Source organism: Gorilla gorilla, chromosome 6, assembly GCF_029281585.2.
Source record: "Gorilla gorilla gorilla isolate KB3781 chromosome 6, NHGRI_mGorGor1-v2.1_pri, whole genome shotgun sequence".
Taxonomy (NCBI): domain Eukaryota; kingdom Metazoa; phylum Chordata; class Mammalia; order Primates; family Hominidae; genus Gorilla; species Gorilla gorilla.
The window spans coordinates 85,247,107-85,263,981 of NC_073230.2; the positions used below are offsets into that span (position 1 = coordinate 85,247,107).

The window sequence follows — 16,875 nt, forward strand, 5'->3', positions numbered from 1 at the left end:
GGAGGCTCAGATCTGCGGTCACAACTTGGGCGGCTACAGCCCCATCCAGGAGGGTGAGGCTTCTGCCTGTTCCATGGAGTGTGCAGCCCTGGCCATGCCTCCCTGCTGCAGCTGGCATGATGGCAGTGGCAGACCATCTGGACTGGCAGCTGCCATCACCAGGATGGTCCTCTCTGTCTGCCTCTAGCTTGAGCACGTCACCATTCATCAAGTATGTCGTGTATCCTACGAACAGCACAAATATCAGCAGACCTGGCCTAGACCTACATGAGCTAACATAATGATTTCCAGACCATTTATCTACACAATCCCTTTGTGCAAATGGAATTTTATGGAGAAATATAAATTATAAAACACAGCTGCTCATTAAATGGAGACCTATCCCTTACCTAGCTTCAGTTCCCTGGGGTGCCCTTAGCAGAATATATATAGTTTGGAGGTTCTGGTCTTACAGAAGTTCTTATACTTTTTTTTTTTTTTTTTTCTGAGACAGAGTCTCACTCTCTCACCCAGGCTAGAGTGCAATGGCATGATCTCGGCTCACTGCAACCTCTGCCTACCAGGGTCAAGCAATTCTTGTGCCTTAGCCTCCCAAGTAGCTGGGACCACAGGTCTGTGCTGGCACACCCAGCTAATTTGTTGTTGTTGTTGTTTGAATTTTTAGTAGAGATGGGGTTTCCCCATGTTGGCCAGGCTGGTCTCGAACTCCTGGCCTCAAGTGATCCGCCCACCTCAGCCTCCTAAAGTGCTAGGATTACAGGTATGACCCACCACACCCGCCAGTTCTTATACTTTTGTGTCCTTCTGGTTTAAAATGATGTGTCTGGGGTGGGCACAGTGGTTCACGCATGGAATCCCATCATTTTGGGAGGCTGATGCAGGCAGATCGCTTGAGCTCAGGGGTTGGAGACCAGCCTGAGCAACATAGTGAAATCCCTGTCTGTACAAAAAATACAAAAATTAGCCAGGCATGGTGACATGCGCCTGTAGTCCCAGCTACCTGGGAGGCTAAGGCGAGAGGATCGCTTGAGCCCAGAAGGTCAAGGCTGCAGTGAGCTGTGTTTGTGCCACTGCACTCCAGCCTGGGCAACAGAACGAGACCGTGCCTAAAAAAAATAAAATAAATAAAATAAAGTAGTATGAGACAGTATACTCTGTAATATTGACAAGTAATGAATCTCTTTATTTAGACAGTACAAGGGAAGGGTGTAGCATCGCCTAGATGCTAATCTAGGATGGTTTTGTGAAAGGGAGATTGGAATTAGCTGCCCGGGGATTAGAAGGGCTTTGCGGCAAGTAGGCCTGCCTGAAGGGAGCTGAGAGGGTGGAGTGGGCCCCCAAGAGAAGGGACCAGCTGCTTAGAGTGCTGAATACAGATGAACTTTTCATTGTTTCTCCTGGAAACTTTTCATTGTTTCCAAGTATTCTGTTGCTCAGTAGAACATCACCACTGCCTTTTTGTAAAATGGGGAGTTAAGCTGGGCATGGTGGTGCACACCTGTAGTCCCAGTTACTTGGGAGGCTGAGGGAGTTATGAGAAGAGACAGGTAATTAAGTGTTTGGGTTTAAAGGCCTTCTTTGAAGGCAGGGCAATACCCAAGACCCACACTGCCTCTGGGCTGAGGAAGGGATAGGAGGGATACTCTTTACAATACATAGTTTTTTTATTTACTTTATTTATTTATTTATTTTTCTGAAACAGGGTCTTGCTCTGTTGCCCAGGCTGGAGTGCAGTGGCACAATCTCAGCCCACTGCAACCTCCACCTCCCAGGTTCAAGCAATTCTCCTACCTCAGCCTCCCAAGTAGCTGAGATTATAGGTGCCCGCCACCATGCCTGGCTAATTTTTGTATTGTTTTTAGTAGAGACAGGGTTTCATCCTGTTGGCCAGGCTTGTCTTGAACTCCTGAGCTCGTGATCCTCCTGCCTCGGCCTCCCAAAGTGCTGGGATTGCAATTGTGAGCCACTGCAGCTGGCCCTCTTTTCTAAAAATAAACATTTATTTTTGTTTTAGATCTACAGAAAAGTTATAAAAATAGTACCGAGAGTTCTCGTATACCCAGTTCCATTTTCCCTTTGTTCGTATATTAGTATGAAACATTTGTCACAACTGGCCGGGCATGGTGGCTCACGCCTGTAATCCCAGCACTTTGGGAGGCCGAGGCGGGCGGATCATGAGGTCAGGAGATCGAGACCATCCTGGCCAACATGGTGAAACCCTGTCTCTACTAAAAATACAAAAAATTAGCTGGGCATGGTGGCGGGCGCCTGTAGTCCCAGCTACTCAGGAGGCTGAGGCAGCAGAATGGTGTGAGCCCAGGAGGTGGAGCTTGCAGTGAACCGAGATCGTGCCACTGCACTCCAGCCTGGGTGACAGAGCGAGACTCCGTCTCGAAAAAAAAAAAAAAAGAAACGTGTCACAACTAATTAACCAGTGTTGATACCTTATTATTAATTAAAGTTCGTACTTAAGGCAGGGCACGGTGACTCACACCTGTAATCCCAGCACTTTGGGAGGTCAAGGTGGGCGGATCACGAGGTCAAGAGATGGAGACCATCCTGGCCAACACGGCGAAACCCTGTATCTGCTAAAAATACAAAAATTAGCGGGGTGTGGTGGCGCACGCCTGTAGTCCCAGCTGCTTGGGAGCTGAGGCAGGAGAATTGCTTGAACCCGGGAGGCAGAGGTTGTGGTGAGCTGAGATTGTGCCACTGTCCTCCAGCCTGGCAACAGAGTGAGATTCCATCTCAAAAACAAAAACAAACAAAAAAAAAAGTTCGTACTTTATTCAGATTGTCACAGTTTTTACCGAATGTCCTTTTCTGCCCCAGAATCTCACCCGGTACATCATGTGACATTTAGTTGTGATGTCTCCTTAGGTTCCTCTTGGCTATGACGTTTCACTTCTCAAACTTCCCTTATTTTTGATGACTTTGACAGTTCTGAGTTTTTTGTAGAATGTTCCTGAATTCTGTTTGCCTGATGTTTTTCTCCTGATTTAACTGGGGTTAAGGGTTCTTGGGAGAAAGATCATTTAGGTCAAGTGCCATATTCATTCACTGTCCACTTCTGCCATTTTTGTTTTGTTTTGTTTTGTTTCAAGACAGGGTCTCGCTCTGTCACCCAGGCTGGAGTGCAGTGGTGCGATTGTAGCTCACTGCAGCCTCAAACTCCTGGGCTTAAAAGATCCTCCCACCTCAACCTCTTGAGTAGCTAAGACTACAGTGCACATCACCACACCTGGCTAATTTTTATTTTTTAATTTTTGTAGAGATGGGGGTCTCACTATGTTGCCCAGGCTGGTCTCAAACTCCTGGGTACAAGTGATGCTCCCCACTCAGCCTCCCAAAGTGCTGGGATTACACGTGGGAGCCACTGCGCCCAGCCATCTTTTGCCATTTCAATAATCATGTTTTATACATGTGTTCCCTGATTTTATCCAATGAATGTATGACCCATTTCCAAATAACAAATTTAAATTTAAACAAATAAAGCAAACACTAAAAGGATTGCTGAGCCGTGATCTACAGCTGCAATATGCAGGTTCGCATATCTGAGAGGTGACAGAACCTCAGAGAACTGGCTCTGTAGGGAAGGAGGCTGTCCTAAGAGGTTACTGGTGTGTGCAGTGTCATAGAGTTAGCTACCAACCAAGCCGGGACTGGAACTCAGATCCCAAGCCTCAATCCCTTGTTCTTTTTTTTTGACAGAGTCTCACTGTCGCCCAGGCTGGAGTGCAGTGGTGCAATCTCAGCTCACTGCAACTTCCGCCTGCTGGGTTCAAGCGATTCTCCTGCCTCAGCCTCCCAAGTAGCTGGGATTACAGGCGCATGCCACCGCGCCCGGCTAATTTCTGTATTTTTAGTAGAGACATGGTTTCTCCCATATTGGTCAGGCTGGTCTCGAACTCCTGACCTCAAGTGATTCTCCTGCCTCAGCCTCCCAAAGTGCTGGGATTACATGCATGAGCCACTGCACCTGGCCTTCAATCCCTTGTTCTTTGCCTTCTGACAGCCATCCTCTTGGGCAGGTTCTGTGGATCTCTTCCAGACTAATATCAGCCCTGAGCCTCAACCTAAAACAAATGCAGGCAATAGCTGAGAAAGAACTGCTCCCTCCTGGGCCTGCCATGGTCCAGCCTGCTACTGGGTCAGGTCACCATTTCTTCTCTAGTCCAGGACACAATTTCCACCCTATTGTGCCCGGCATGGCTTGTCCTTCAGGAATTAATTGAAGTGGAAGGATTTGGAGGATAAGCGTCTCCACACTCCTGCTGGTTCCTGCTGGGCTCCCTTGGTTACCAGACCTCGGGACAGCTCTAGGCCAGTCGTGGCCCCTGGCAGTGCTGGCCACATGCCCCAGGGTAGCTGGGCCCCTCCCCCTCGAGAGCCCTGCTGTGGCTTCCCTGCCCTCTGGTCCCCCTCCCCTGTCACACTCTTTCCAATTTCTTCCAGGCCTCCCAGCTGACACCCTGCAAGGCCACCGGGACCGCTTCATGGAGCAGTTTACAAAGTAAGTGGTTCAAGTAACAGGAATGGAGGTGAATTCAAGAGCGCTATAAAATCATTAAGCCATGCAAGAGCACTGTGAGAGGTGGCTAGACACAGTGGTTCATGCCTGTAACCCCAACTCTTTGGGAGGCTGAGGCGGGAGGATCACTTGAGGCCAAGAGTTCGACACCAGGCTGGGCAACATAGCGAGACCCCATTTCTACAGAAAAAAAATGTAAAACAAATTAGCTGGGCACAGTGGTATGCACCTGTGATCCCAGCCACTTGAGAGGCTGAGGCAGGAGGATGGCCTGAGCCTAGGAGTCCGAGGCTGCAGTGACCTATGATTGTGCCACTGGACTTCAGTCTATGTGACAAAGTGAGACCCTGTCTCTAAAAAAAAATTTTTTTTAAATACTTGTGGGGGTGAGGTTATCTTCGGGCTGGAGTGCAATGGCAATGGCACGATCTCAGCTCACTGCAACCTCCGCCTCCTGGGTTCAAGTGATTCTCCTGCATCAGCCTCTCGAGTAGCTGAGACTATAGGCATACACCACCACGCCCAGCTAATTTTTGTATTTTTAGTAGAGATGGGGTTTCACCATGTTGGCCAGGATGGTCTCGATCTCTTGACCTTGTGATCTGCCCACCTCAGCCTCCCAAAGTGTTGGGATTACAGGCGTGAGCCACTGCACCCGACCTGAGGTTATCTTCATTCTAAGGTGATAAAGTGACAGAAAATAGCTCAGACAGAGGCAAATCTACCTATAGCTAGGGTAGCTATTGGTTATCTAATAAATCCCATAGAAGCATATAGAAGAAAGAGATTTCATCCATTCATTTGTTGCCTGCTTATGCCCCAGACTTCATCCTCTTCTCTTTTCCGTCTCCCTAAGTTCTGGTCTTATAGCATTTATAGACTGATAACCCCTAAATATGCATCTCTAGCCAGACCTTACTTCTGAATGCCAGCCTCTTGTCCCCAATTTGACATCTGTATAGCATACTTAAATCTCAAACTGTACTTTAGGTTTTCTCAAAAAAAAAAAAAAAAAAAAAAAAACCTTTCTCTCTCTATTCTGTTTTTGTTTGTTTGTTTTTGTTTTTGTTTTTGAGACAGAGTCTCACTCTGTCACCCAGGCTTGAGTGCGGTGGTGTGATCTTGGCTTACTGCAACCTCAGCCTCCCCATCTCCAGTGATTCTCCTGCCTCAGCCTCTTCAGTAGCTAGGATTACAGGCGCCCACCACCATGCCCAACTAATTGTTGTATTTTTAGTAGAGACAGGATTTCACCATGTTGGCCGGGCTGGTCTGGAACTCCTGACCTCAAGTGATCTGCCTCCCAAAGTGATGGGATTACAGGCGCGAGTCACTGTGCCCAGCCCCTCCCCATTCTTTTCTATCTCAACAAATACTGCCATCATCCATTTAGGCCAGAGGTCTGGAAGTCACCATTTTCCTCATCCCCCATGCCCAGTCCACTAGCAGGTTTGGTTGATACCCTACAAATATGACCTGCTTCTGAGGTGGGATGGGAGACTGGACTCTGGAGGCAGGGCTTGGGCATCAGACCAAATTAAGGACAAGTAAAACAGGGAAAGGGCGGAAGCACCTCTGCATAAGACACACCCACCAGTGTGCAGTGACAGTTTACCATTGCTATGGCAACATCCGGAAGTTAGCGCCCCTTTCCATGGCAATAACCTGACAATCCGGAATTTACCACTTTTTTTCTAGAAATTTCTGCATAATCTGCCCCTTAATTTACATGTAATTAAAAGTGGGTATAAATGTAACAGCTGCTATTCTGGGCTCACTGCGTATGGGGTAGCCCTGCGCTGCAAGGAACAGGACCTCCGCTGCTGGCTGTGCACTGCCACCTCAATAAAAGTTGCTAACACCAGCCGGGTGCGGTGGCTCATGCCTGTAATCCCAGCACTTTGGGAGGCCGAGGTGGGCAGATCACTTGAGGTCAGGAGTTCAAGACCAGCCTGGCCAACATGGTGAAACCCCGTCTCTACTAAAAAATTAGCAGGGCATGGTGGTGCACACCTGTAATCCCAGCTACTCGGGAGGCTGATGCAGAAGAATCGCTTGAACCCAGGAGGTGGAGGTTGCAGTGAGCCAAGATGACATCACTGCACTCAGGCCTGGGCATCAGAATGAGATTCCATCTCAAAACAAAAACAAAAACAAAAGATCTTTACTTAGGCTGGGTGCAGTGGCTCACACCTGTAATCCCAGCACTTTGGGAGGCCAAAGCAAGTGGATCGCTTGAGGTCAGGAGTTTGAGAGCAGCCTGGCTAACATGATGAAACCCTGTCTCTACTGTAAATACAAAAATTAGCCCTGTAATCAGGAGGCTGAGGCAGGAGAATTGCTTGAACTCAGGTGGCAGAGGTTGCAGTGAGCTGAGATCATGCCACTGCACTGCAGCTTGGGCAACAGAGCAGGACTCCATCCAAAAAAAAAAGAAGAAGGAAAGGAGGGGAGGGGAGGCAAAACCAGGCAAAAGGGAAGGATAATAGAGTGAGAGTTGGGAGGACAGAGGGGGCTGAGAAGGGCCTCCTGACTTAGCTGTGTAAAAGTGCACTCTCTTGTTTTTCCTGTTAATTTCCTCACCCTTGACCATAACTCCCAAATGCCAAGTTTCAGCTTCTCTGCCTGGTTCCCCAGGAGCAAGCGAAGGACAAGTGTGTGGTTGTACCCACCTCCTGGTACCCCTGTTCCATTTGAGAAGCCGAGTACATATTCTGTGATAAATGGCTTCTTTAGTCCAAGGAGACAGGCCCTGAGGCTGATTTCCTGGAATGTCAAATTCCGGTAGCTTGTGAAAGCAGTTGAGCCTATTACTGTTGGCTCCAAACCAGCAAGATGGGGACGTGTGGTCAGGTGATTTCATTTCCTTTCATTTGCTTCTAGCTTATAAAAACATCTCCCCTGAGTAGCCACTTTGCTGTTCCACACAGACACGGCTCCTGTCTGAGACCTCACTGTCCTTGAATTCAGGGGACGCAGCAGTGATGTCACAGAGACAGAGACAGGCCTAAGTCTTGGGATCTGACAGGCTGTAACGACACCCTGGGGGTTTCGTTTATTGGACTAAGCTGGAGAAAGTTCATTGTTGCAGGCCAAAGGATTTAAGGCCCATGTACCCCTTTCATCTCAGAATAGATGTAGTTAACTCCAGCTACTCAGGAGGCTGAGGTGGGAGGATCGCTTGAGCCCAGGAGGTTGAGATTGCAGCAAGCCTTGATCGTTCCACTGCACTTCAGCCTGGGTGACAGAGCAAGACCTTGTCTCTAAAAAAAATTAAAATAGGCCAAGCATGGTGGCTCTCGCCTATAATCCCAGCACTTTGGAAGGCCAAGGTGGGTAGATGGCTTGAGCCCAGGAGTTTGAGACCAGCCTGGACAACATAGAGAGACCCCATCTTTATCAAAAACACAAAAAAATTAGCCAGGTGTGGTGGCACACACCTGTACTCCCAGCTACTTGGAGGCTGAAGTGAGAGGATCCCTTGGGCCCAGGGAGGTCAAGGCTGCAGTGAGCTATGATTTTGCCACTATACTCCAGCCTAGGCAACAGACTATGACCCAATCTCAAAAAAATATTTACAAATAGGCAGGGCACATTGGCTCACGCCTATAACCCCAACATTTTGGGAGGCCGAGACGGGCGGATCACCTGAGGTCGGGAGTTCGAAACCAGCCTGACCAACATGGAGAAACCCCATCTCTACTAAAAATACAAAATTACCCAGGCATGATGGCACATGCTTGTAATCCCAGCAACTCAGCAGGCTGAGGCAGGAGAATCCCTTGAACCTGGAAGGTGGAGCTTGCAGTGAGCCGAGATCGCGCCATTGCACTCCAGCCTGGGCAATAAGAGCGACACTCCATCTCAAAAAATAAATAAACAAAATAAAAATGAAGAATATATAAGTCTGGATCCTCTCAGGTTTCTTGGTCTTCAGTGTTTAGATTCAAAATAGAGATTTGAGAATGAGAAAAAGATGTTGATTTTGCCAGATGTGGTGGCTCATGCCTGTAATCCCAGCACTTTGGGAGGCCAAGGCAGTAGGATTGCTTGAAGCCAGGAGTTTGAGACCAGCCTGGGCAACACAGCAAGAGCCTGTTTCTACCAAAAAATTAAAAATTAGCCAGGCATGGTGGTGCATCCCTGTAGTTCTAGCTACTCAGGAGGCTGAGGCAGAAGACTGCTTGAGCCCAGGAATTCAAGGCTGCAATGAGCTCTGATTGCACCACTGCACTCTAGCCTGGGTGACAGAGCAAGACCCTGCCTCTACAAAAAGAGAGAGAGAGAAAAAAAAAAATTGGTTTCTTCATGTGCATATCCACCCAAGATTAGGACATAGTACCAAACGATTGTAATTCTCCAAGTGTTTATTGAACGGCTGCCCTGTCCCTGGCATTATGGGAAACAGCTCAGCGGAGCTCAGTCCCCACTTCCCAGGAACTTATAGTCTTAATTGTGGAGAGAACAAATAGTCCAAAAACAAAGAGAAGTAATGAAAGAAGAGAGCTACCTTTGTAGTAAAATTCCCTTCCCTTTTCCTATGGTTAGTTGGCTTATCCTCAGAGAAAGTCAATTTCTTTTAATGTTACTCTAAACCAAACACTCCTCGGAAGTTAAATCTGCAAAATAACAACATGTGTTCTACAGCAATGAAGAAATTAGCTTTTTGATTATCTACTCTTCCAAAGGATTTGTAGCATGAATTACTCTTTCCTCACCAGCAGGTCACTGAGGACCAGCTTTAAATAATCCTCCTCTGCAGCATCATAATTGAATCCCAGCACCATGGAGTTTATCTCCTTGACAGCCTGTGCCTTTGGGCTGGGGAGGGGGCAGGAAAGCCAGGTGGCTGCTCTGTCCCCTACATGGGGCTGATGAAGACACCCAGCACCCCTCAGGTCCTTCTCCACCCCTAGGTTGAAAGATCTGTTCTACCGCTCCAGCAACCTGCAGTACTTCAAGCGGCTCATTCAGATCCCCCAGCTGCCTGAGGTAAGCATGCCCAACCACACACCCTCGGCACTGCAGAGGCCCCAAGTACCCTCTTAAGGGCCGGCGGGGCCTGGCAAGCAAGCACTATTTGAGGATGTATCTCCGTCTTCAGAACCCACCCAACTTCCTGCGAGCCTCAGCCCTGTCAGAACATATCAGCCCTGTGGTGGTGATCCCTGCAGAGGCCTCATCCCCCGACAGCGAGCCAGTCCTAGAGAAGGATGACCTCATGGACATGGATGCCTCTCAGCAGGTGAGGACCACTTGGGAGAGAAACTTGGCCTTTCCTCTCACCTGCAAGTACAGGGGAGAGGCTGGGGGAGACCCTGGCCAAAGCCCATTGACTCTAACCAGGTTCAGGCTTCTCTTCATTCACCTAGCACCAACCTAGGCTGAGCATCCTGCTCTGTGGCTCCCAGAAGGGTCATAAATGGGTGCAGTGGCTCACAGCTGTAATCCCAACACTTTGCAAGGCCAAGGTGGGAAGACTGCTTGAGGCCAGTTCAAGACCAGCCTGGGCAACATAGTAAAGCCCCATCTTTACAAAATTAGCCAGATGTGGTGGCACGTACCTGTGGTCCCAGCTATGTGGGAAGCTGAGATGGGAGGATCACTTGAGCCTGGGAGGCCAAGGCTACAGTGAGCTGTTATCATGCCACTGCACTCCAGCCTAGGCAAGAGAACAAGAACCAGGCCCTAAAAATATAAATACATAAAATAAAAATTAAAAAATTATCCAGGTATGGTGGCACACACCTATACTTCCAGCTACTCAGGAGGCTGAAACAGGAGGATCACTTGAGCCAGGAGTTGGAGGCTGCAGTGAGCTATGATTGCACCACTGTACTCTAGCCTGGGCAGTAGAGTGAGAACCTGTCTCAAAAAAATTAAAAAAATTAAACAGGTCTGAACCGTTTAATTCGAGAAAGTGGGCATTCTCCCATATCACTCAACTGACCCACACACAGAATTCTCTGGCTCTCTGACTTATTCTCACTCCTTTTTGGTCAACCACAGAATTTATTTGACAACAAGTTTGATGACATCTTTGGCAGTTCATTCAGCAGTGATCCCTTCAATTTCAACAGTCAAAATGGTGTGAACAAGGATGAGAAGTGAGTCCAAGCTGGGTTCAAGCAGATGGTTCAGGAGCTAGGTTAAGCCATGGTCTGCCTCAAAACACTAACCAAAGAGGAATTCTTAATGATACTGGGGCTTCTTAGATACAGAACATCTTGAAGGGTTGGGGGCAATGGCTCATGCCTGTAATCCCAACATGTGGGGAGGATGAGGCAGGAGGATTTTTTAAGGCCAGGAGTTTAAGACCAAGCTTGGGCAACATAGCAAGATCCCATCTTTATTAAATAAAAGTAAAAAAATTAGCTGGGCAGGTGGTACACACCTGTAGTCCCAGTAACTCAGGAGGCTGAAGTGGGAAGATCATTTGAGCCTGGGATATCAAGGCTGCAATGAGCTATGATCGTGCCACTACACTTCAGCCTGGGCGACAAAGCCAGACTGTCTCTAAAACAAAACCGAAAACACACACAAAAAAGGAATGTCTTGACCCTCAAATATTGGCCCCTTTAATCTCAGAAGAAAATCAATAACCATGGATTTATGAGTATTAGATTAGTATCTGGTAACATTTAGAGTATAATTTATGGCATTTCAAAGAATTGTCCCCAAATTAATACCAGCTTTTAATTTCCTCCCCTGAGCTCACAATTAAAAACAGAGGGATAGAAGCACTATGGAAGCAAACTCACTCCCCTTCTCTTCCCAGGGACCACTTAATTGAGCGACTATACAGAGAGATCAGTGGATTGAAGGCACAGCTAGAAAACATGAAGACTGAGGTATAACTTGGATCTGCTCTGCCTTTGCGCTTCACCAAAACACGGTAGATTTGAATGTTAAATTTGCATCACACTGGCCAGGCACAGTGGCTCACACCTGTAATCCTAGCACTTTGGGAGGCCAAGGCAGGAGGATTACCTGAGGTCGAGAGTTCGAGACCAGCCTGGGCAACAGGGTGAAACCCCCGTCTTCAATAAAAATGCAATAATTAGCCGGGTGTGTTGGCAGGCACCTGTAATCCCAGCTACTCGGGAAGCTGAGGCATGAGAATTGCTTGAACTTGGGAGGCAGAGGTTGCAGTGAACTGAGATCGTGTCACTGCACTCCAGCCTGGGCGATAGAACAAGACTCTGCCTAAAAAAAAAAAAAAAAAATTGCATCACCTAGACAGTTTTTGGACCACATCCTTAGGGTAGGTTAATTAGTAGAAACAAGCCAGGCGTGGTGGTGCGCACCTGTGATCCCAGCTACTCAGGAGGCTGAGGTAGGAGGATCACTCAAGCCCAGGAGTTTTGAATCCAGCCTGGGCAACATAGCAAGACCTGTGTCTCTAAAACCAAATAAAAACTGGTAGAAATGCTAAATCCAAAAGAACCAGGTCTTCCCGTGTTCTCTGTCATAATGCATTTCCATTTTACATGCCATGAGGACAGCATTTAGGCCAGGCACAGTATCCATGTGATTGATACCCAGAGATGACCTTGGTCCCCACGAGGCTGAGAAGCTGTGGAGAACAAGACCAGACCTTCTCACATGGCGATAAGGAGAGATTGGTTTGCCGGGCACAGTGGCTCACGCCTGTAACCCCAGCACTTTGGAAGGCTCAGGCAGAAGGATCACTTGAGCCCAGCAGTTCAAGACTAGCTTGGGCAACATAGCAAGACCCCATCTCTACAAAAAACTTTTTAAAAATTAGCTGGGCATGGTGGTGCATACCTGTAATGCCAGCTACTTGGGAGGCTGAAGCTAGAGGATCTCTTGAGCCCAGGAGGTTGAGGCTGCAGTGAGCCATAATCACCTCACTGCACTCCAGTCTAGGTGATAGTGATACCCTGTCCCTCCCCTCCCCCAACCGCCAAAAAAAAAAAAGAGACAGCTGTGAGCAATGTTGGTGCTATATTAACAACCGCCCCTCACAGTGGCTGGTCAGGTGACTTTACCCACAGGGACAGCCACTGCTACCCCCAGCCACTCTAAAGAGGACCACAATTCCCCGGCCATCATCCCCTGTTATTGTTGTTGATTGAGGGGCTCCTAATGACCAGATGGTCCAACCCTCCTGGGACGTGGAGAGTTGACTTAGGGGAATCGGGTATTTACTTGGAAGCATGGTAGGACCCGCTTCTCCAGCCCATGCCCGTGACCCGTGGCAGTGGGCGGTTGGCCTCATGACCGGAGTCCCCCCACAGAGCCAGCGGGTTGTCCTGCAGCTGAAGGGCCATGTCAGCGAGCTGGAAGCAGAGCTGGCCGAGCAGCAGCACCTGCGGCAGCAGGCGGCCGACGACTGTGAATTCCTGCGGGCAGAACTGGACGAGCTCAGGAGGCAGCGGGAGGACACCGAGAAGGCTCAGCGGAGCCTGTCTGAGATAGAAAGTGAGCGGTGGGTGGGGGCGGGGGCGGGCCCCGGGGGCAGGCGCGGGCAGCAGAGCCCAGCTGGACTCAGGATGCGGCACAGAGGCTGGGTGGGGGAGACCCAGACTGTCTTTCTAGAAACAGCTAGGAATGCCAGCTCTTAGCCTCAGTCCAGAGGGCGGGTTTGAGTCCTGCAGGCACAAAGCTGTGTGTGAGGCACCGCTGAGCACAGAGATGGGAAATACAGAAGACAGCACTGAAGTGCTTGCCCTGGGCAGTGGATACTAAGGGAGAAGGAGAGAAGATTGAGGTCCTAACAAAGAAATTGACATAAAAGCTGAGGGCACAGTGGCACATGCCTGTAATCCTAGCACTCTGGGAGGCCAGGATGGAAGGATTGCTTGAGGCCAGGAGTTCAAGACCAACCCGGGCAACATAGCAAGACCCCATCTCTAGAAAAAATAAAAAAGATTAGCCGGGCATGGTGGAACGTGCCTGTAGTCCCAGCTACTCTTGAGGCAGAGACAGGAGGATCGCTTGAGCCCAGAAATTCAAGGCTGCAGTGAGCTGATTGCACCACTGCACTCCGGCCTCTGCAACAGACAGCCTTGTCTCTAAAAAATTTCAAATAAATTTTTTAAAAAGCTGAAAGCCCCCATAGAATAAATGCCATGTATGTAAGTGCTGAAGAGGCATGAATCCCTGGCTTGATTATTTATTTGTTTTATTTTTTTGAGGTGGAGTCTCACTCTGTCGCCCAGGCTGGAATGCAGTGGTGTGATCTGGGCTCACTGCAACCTCTACCTCCCAGGTTTAAGTGATTGTCTTGCCTCAGCCTCCCGAGTAGCTGGGATTACAGGCACACACCACCATGTCCAGCTGATTTTTGTATTTATAGTAGAGATGGGGTTTCACCATGTTGGTCAGGCTGGTCTTGAACTCCTGACCTCAGGTGATCCACCCACCTTGGCCTCCCAAAGTGCTGGGATTATAGGCATGAGCCACCTCGCTTGGCCCCTGGCTTGATTTTTAACTAGTTGAATTCTTTTTAAAGATGACTTCCTGGAGAAGTTTCTGTAAGTAGGACTTTCAAGGGAGAAAAGCATATATGCATTCCTAAATCAAAGGAAGATCTTTGGCCGGGCACAGTGGCTCATGCCTATAATCCCACTGAGGTGGGAGGATCACCTGAGCCCAGGAGTTTGAAACCAGCCTGGAAAACATAGTGAGACCCTGTCTCTACAAAAATTAGCCAGGTGTGGTGGCGTGTACCCATGAACCCAGCTACTCAGGAGACTGGGGTGGGAGGATGACTTGAGCCCAAGGAGGTCGAGGCTGCAGTGAGCAGTGATTGTGCCACTGCACCCCAGCCTGGGTGACAGAGCAAGACTGTCTCAAAACAAAACAAGGAGGACCTTCTAGGGACCCTGGCTCATTGCAAGGAAGGCAAGGGTCCCTGCTAGGTTAGACTCCTCACCTTGGTCCTTTACAATACAGGGAAAGCTCAAGCCAATGAACAGCGATATAGCAAGCTAAAGGAGAAGTACAGCGAGCTGGTTCAGAACCACGCTGACCTGCTGCGGAAGGTAAGACCCTCAGCCCCTGTCACCATCCTGCAGGCCCTGCACCTCTAGGGAGAGAGCGGCTCAGGCCTGTGGCTTCCCCGGGGCCAGCAACCCCTACATTGATCTCTAAGGCATTGCCGTCATCTCGGGAACCACACCTTTTCAGGCTTCCTTGCCTCTGTGTCTTGGGCTGTGTCCTGGGTGCCAATCCCATGTAGGTCACCCACCTTCTTTATTATTTTGTAAATATGTGAGCGTCAAGCATCTGAAGGTGATGGCTCTGTTCCGGCTGTGGGTAGGAAAGTGATTCCTGTGTCTGACTCTAGGGCGCGCACAGCCTGAGTATGATTGTCCTAGAAGGAGGATGTCCTCTAAGCCTGGGATCTCCTGGTTCAAGACACTGTTCTTCTTTTGCAGAATGCAGAGGTGACCAAACAGGTGTCCATGGCCAGACAAGCCCAGGTAGATTTGGAACGAGAGAAAAAAGAGCTGGAGGATTCGTTGGAGCGCATCAGTGACCAGGGCCAGCGGAAGGTGAGTGGGACGAGGAGCACTCGGGAAATGAGGGAGGGGGCTGTTGAGTTGGTGGCGGGGGCTTTGTGGCCTTCTGCTCCATGGGCAGTTCTGCGGGTCGGTTGGCATCACACAGCAGGGAGCACACCATGGTGGCCACACAGAACAGCAAAACACCGTCACCAGTGCATACACGAAGTAATGGAAGGACCCAAGTTGCCTGGGGTTAATCAGCAAAGGCTTTCCAAGGATGAGGCTGGTGGAGAGTTTGAGGAAAGGAAAACACATGGGTAGCAGAGAGAGAGGGATGAGCGTTTTTTTGTTTTTTTTGTTTTTTTTTTGTTTGTTTGTTTTTTGAGACGGCAGTAATCCCAGGACTTTGGGAGGCTGGGGCAGCGGATCACCAAGTCAGGAGTTCGAGACCAGCCTGGCCAATATGGTGAAACCCCATCTCTACTAAAAATACAAAAGTTAGCCAGGTGTGATGGCGTGTGCCCATAGTCCCAGCTGCTTGGGAGGCTGAGGCACGAGAATCTCTTGAACCTTGGAGGTGGAGGTTGCAGTGAGCTGAGACTGCACCACTGCACTCCAGCCTGGGCAACAACAGCGAGACTCCGTCTCAAAAATAAATAAATAAATAAATAAATAAATAAATAAATAAATAATACAAAATCCTTCCTTGACATTCCACATTTTCAGTACACTCTGGGGTCTTGCCTCCTCCTCCCACACCCTGCACTTTTTTGGGGGGTGTAACTTACATACAGTAGAGTTTACAGATCTCTTGTTGATCGCTTGGGACATTTTTACATTTTTATATTCTTTGTCACTGCCACCCAGATCAGAGCCCCTCTGTTTTTCTTCTCTTTCAGACTCAAGAACAGCTGGAAGTTCTAGAGAGCTTGAAGCAGGAACTTGCCACAAGCCAACGGGAGCTTCAGGTTCTGCAAGGCAGCCTCGAAACTTCTGCCCAGGTAAATACCTCCTTTTTTTTTTTTTTTTTTTTGGAGATAGAGTCTTCTTCTGTCATTCAGGTTGGAATGCAGTGGTGCGATCGCAGCTCACTGCAGCCTCCACCTCCCTGGGCTCAGGTGATCCTCCCCACTTAGCCCCCCGAGTAACTGGGACTACAGGCACACACCCCTACACCTGGCTAGTTTTTGTATTTTCTTTGGTAGAGACGGGGTTTCACTATGTTGCCCAGGCTGGTCTCAAACTCCAGGGCTCAAGTGATCCTCCCACCTCGGCCTCCTAAAGTGCTGGGATTACAGACATGAGCCTTCATGCCCAGCCTCCTTTCTTGCCCCACCCCTGGCTTTGGCGTTGCTGTCATCCACCATCCTTGGCCTGGCCAAGTCAGCCCCCACTGCAATCAGTGTGTCCCCGGGAGGGAATCAGAGTGGCAGGTTAAAGAGCCATCACCTTCCCAGTCCTTGCAACCCGGTGGTGGGTTGGACCTCTGGGAAGGAGGGACTGTTTAACTCAACCAGCGTCTCCCTCTTTCCTTGTGGTCACCTTTGCAGTCAGAAGCAAACTGGGCAGCCCAGTTCGCCGAGCTAGAGAAGGAGCGGGACAGCCTGGTGAGTGGCGCAGCTCATAGGGAGGAGGAATTATCTGCTCTTCGGAAAGAACTGCAGGACACTCAGCTCAAACTGGCCAGCACAGAGGCAAGTCACGGACACGGACACGAGCGAGCACCTGTGAATTCCCACCGAGGGCCTCTGCGCATGCACGGAGGCTGGGAGGACCCCGGGGCTTCTGAGAAGGGGTTTGGGGCCTTGGCCTGATTGTGCAGACATTCTGTAGGTGTAATGCCAGCAGGCCCTGCATTGCCTGCAGAGT

The 16,875-nt window shown here is 49.3% G+C and overlaps 1 protein-coding gene across 4 annotated transcripts in view; it reads left to right on the top strand.

Moving 5' to 3' along the window:
* The window catches only part of HIP1 (huntingtin interacting protein 1), a 198,293-nt gene that overhangs the window by 158,883 nt on the left and 22,535 nt on the right, over nucleotides 1-16,875 (top strand). For all 4 annotated transcript variants that reach the window (XM_031012692.3, XM_063708191.1, XM_031012694.2 and 1 more), the window contains exons 9-18: nucleotides 4,456-4,513; nucleotides 9,448-9,523; nucleotides 9,636-9,776; nucleotides 10,541-10,638; nucleotides 11,310-11,382; nucleotides 12,793-12,976; nucleotides 14,453-14,541; nucleotides 14,938-15,054; nucleotides 15,906-16,007; nucleotides 16,557-16,700. In XM_031012692.3, coding sequence (XP_030868552.2) covers nucleotides 4,456-4,513; nucleotides 9,448-9,523; nucleotides 9,636-9,776; nucleotides 10,541-10,638; nucleotides 11,310-11,382; nucleotides 12,793-12,976; nucleotides 14,453-14,541; nucleotides 14,938-15,054; nucleotides 15,906-16,007; nucleotides 16,557-16,700 — 1,082 coding nt within the window. The remainder of the gene's footprint in view (nucleotides 1-4,455; nucleotides 4,514-9,447; nucleotides 9,524-9,635; nucleotides 9,777-10,540; nucleotides 10,639-11,309; nucleotides 11,383-12,792; nucleotides 12,977-14,452; nucleotides 14,542-14,937; nucleotides 15,055-15,905; nucleotides 16,008-16,556; nucleotides 16,701-16,875) is intronic.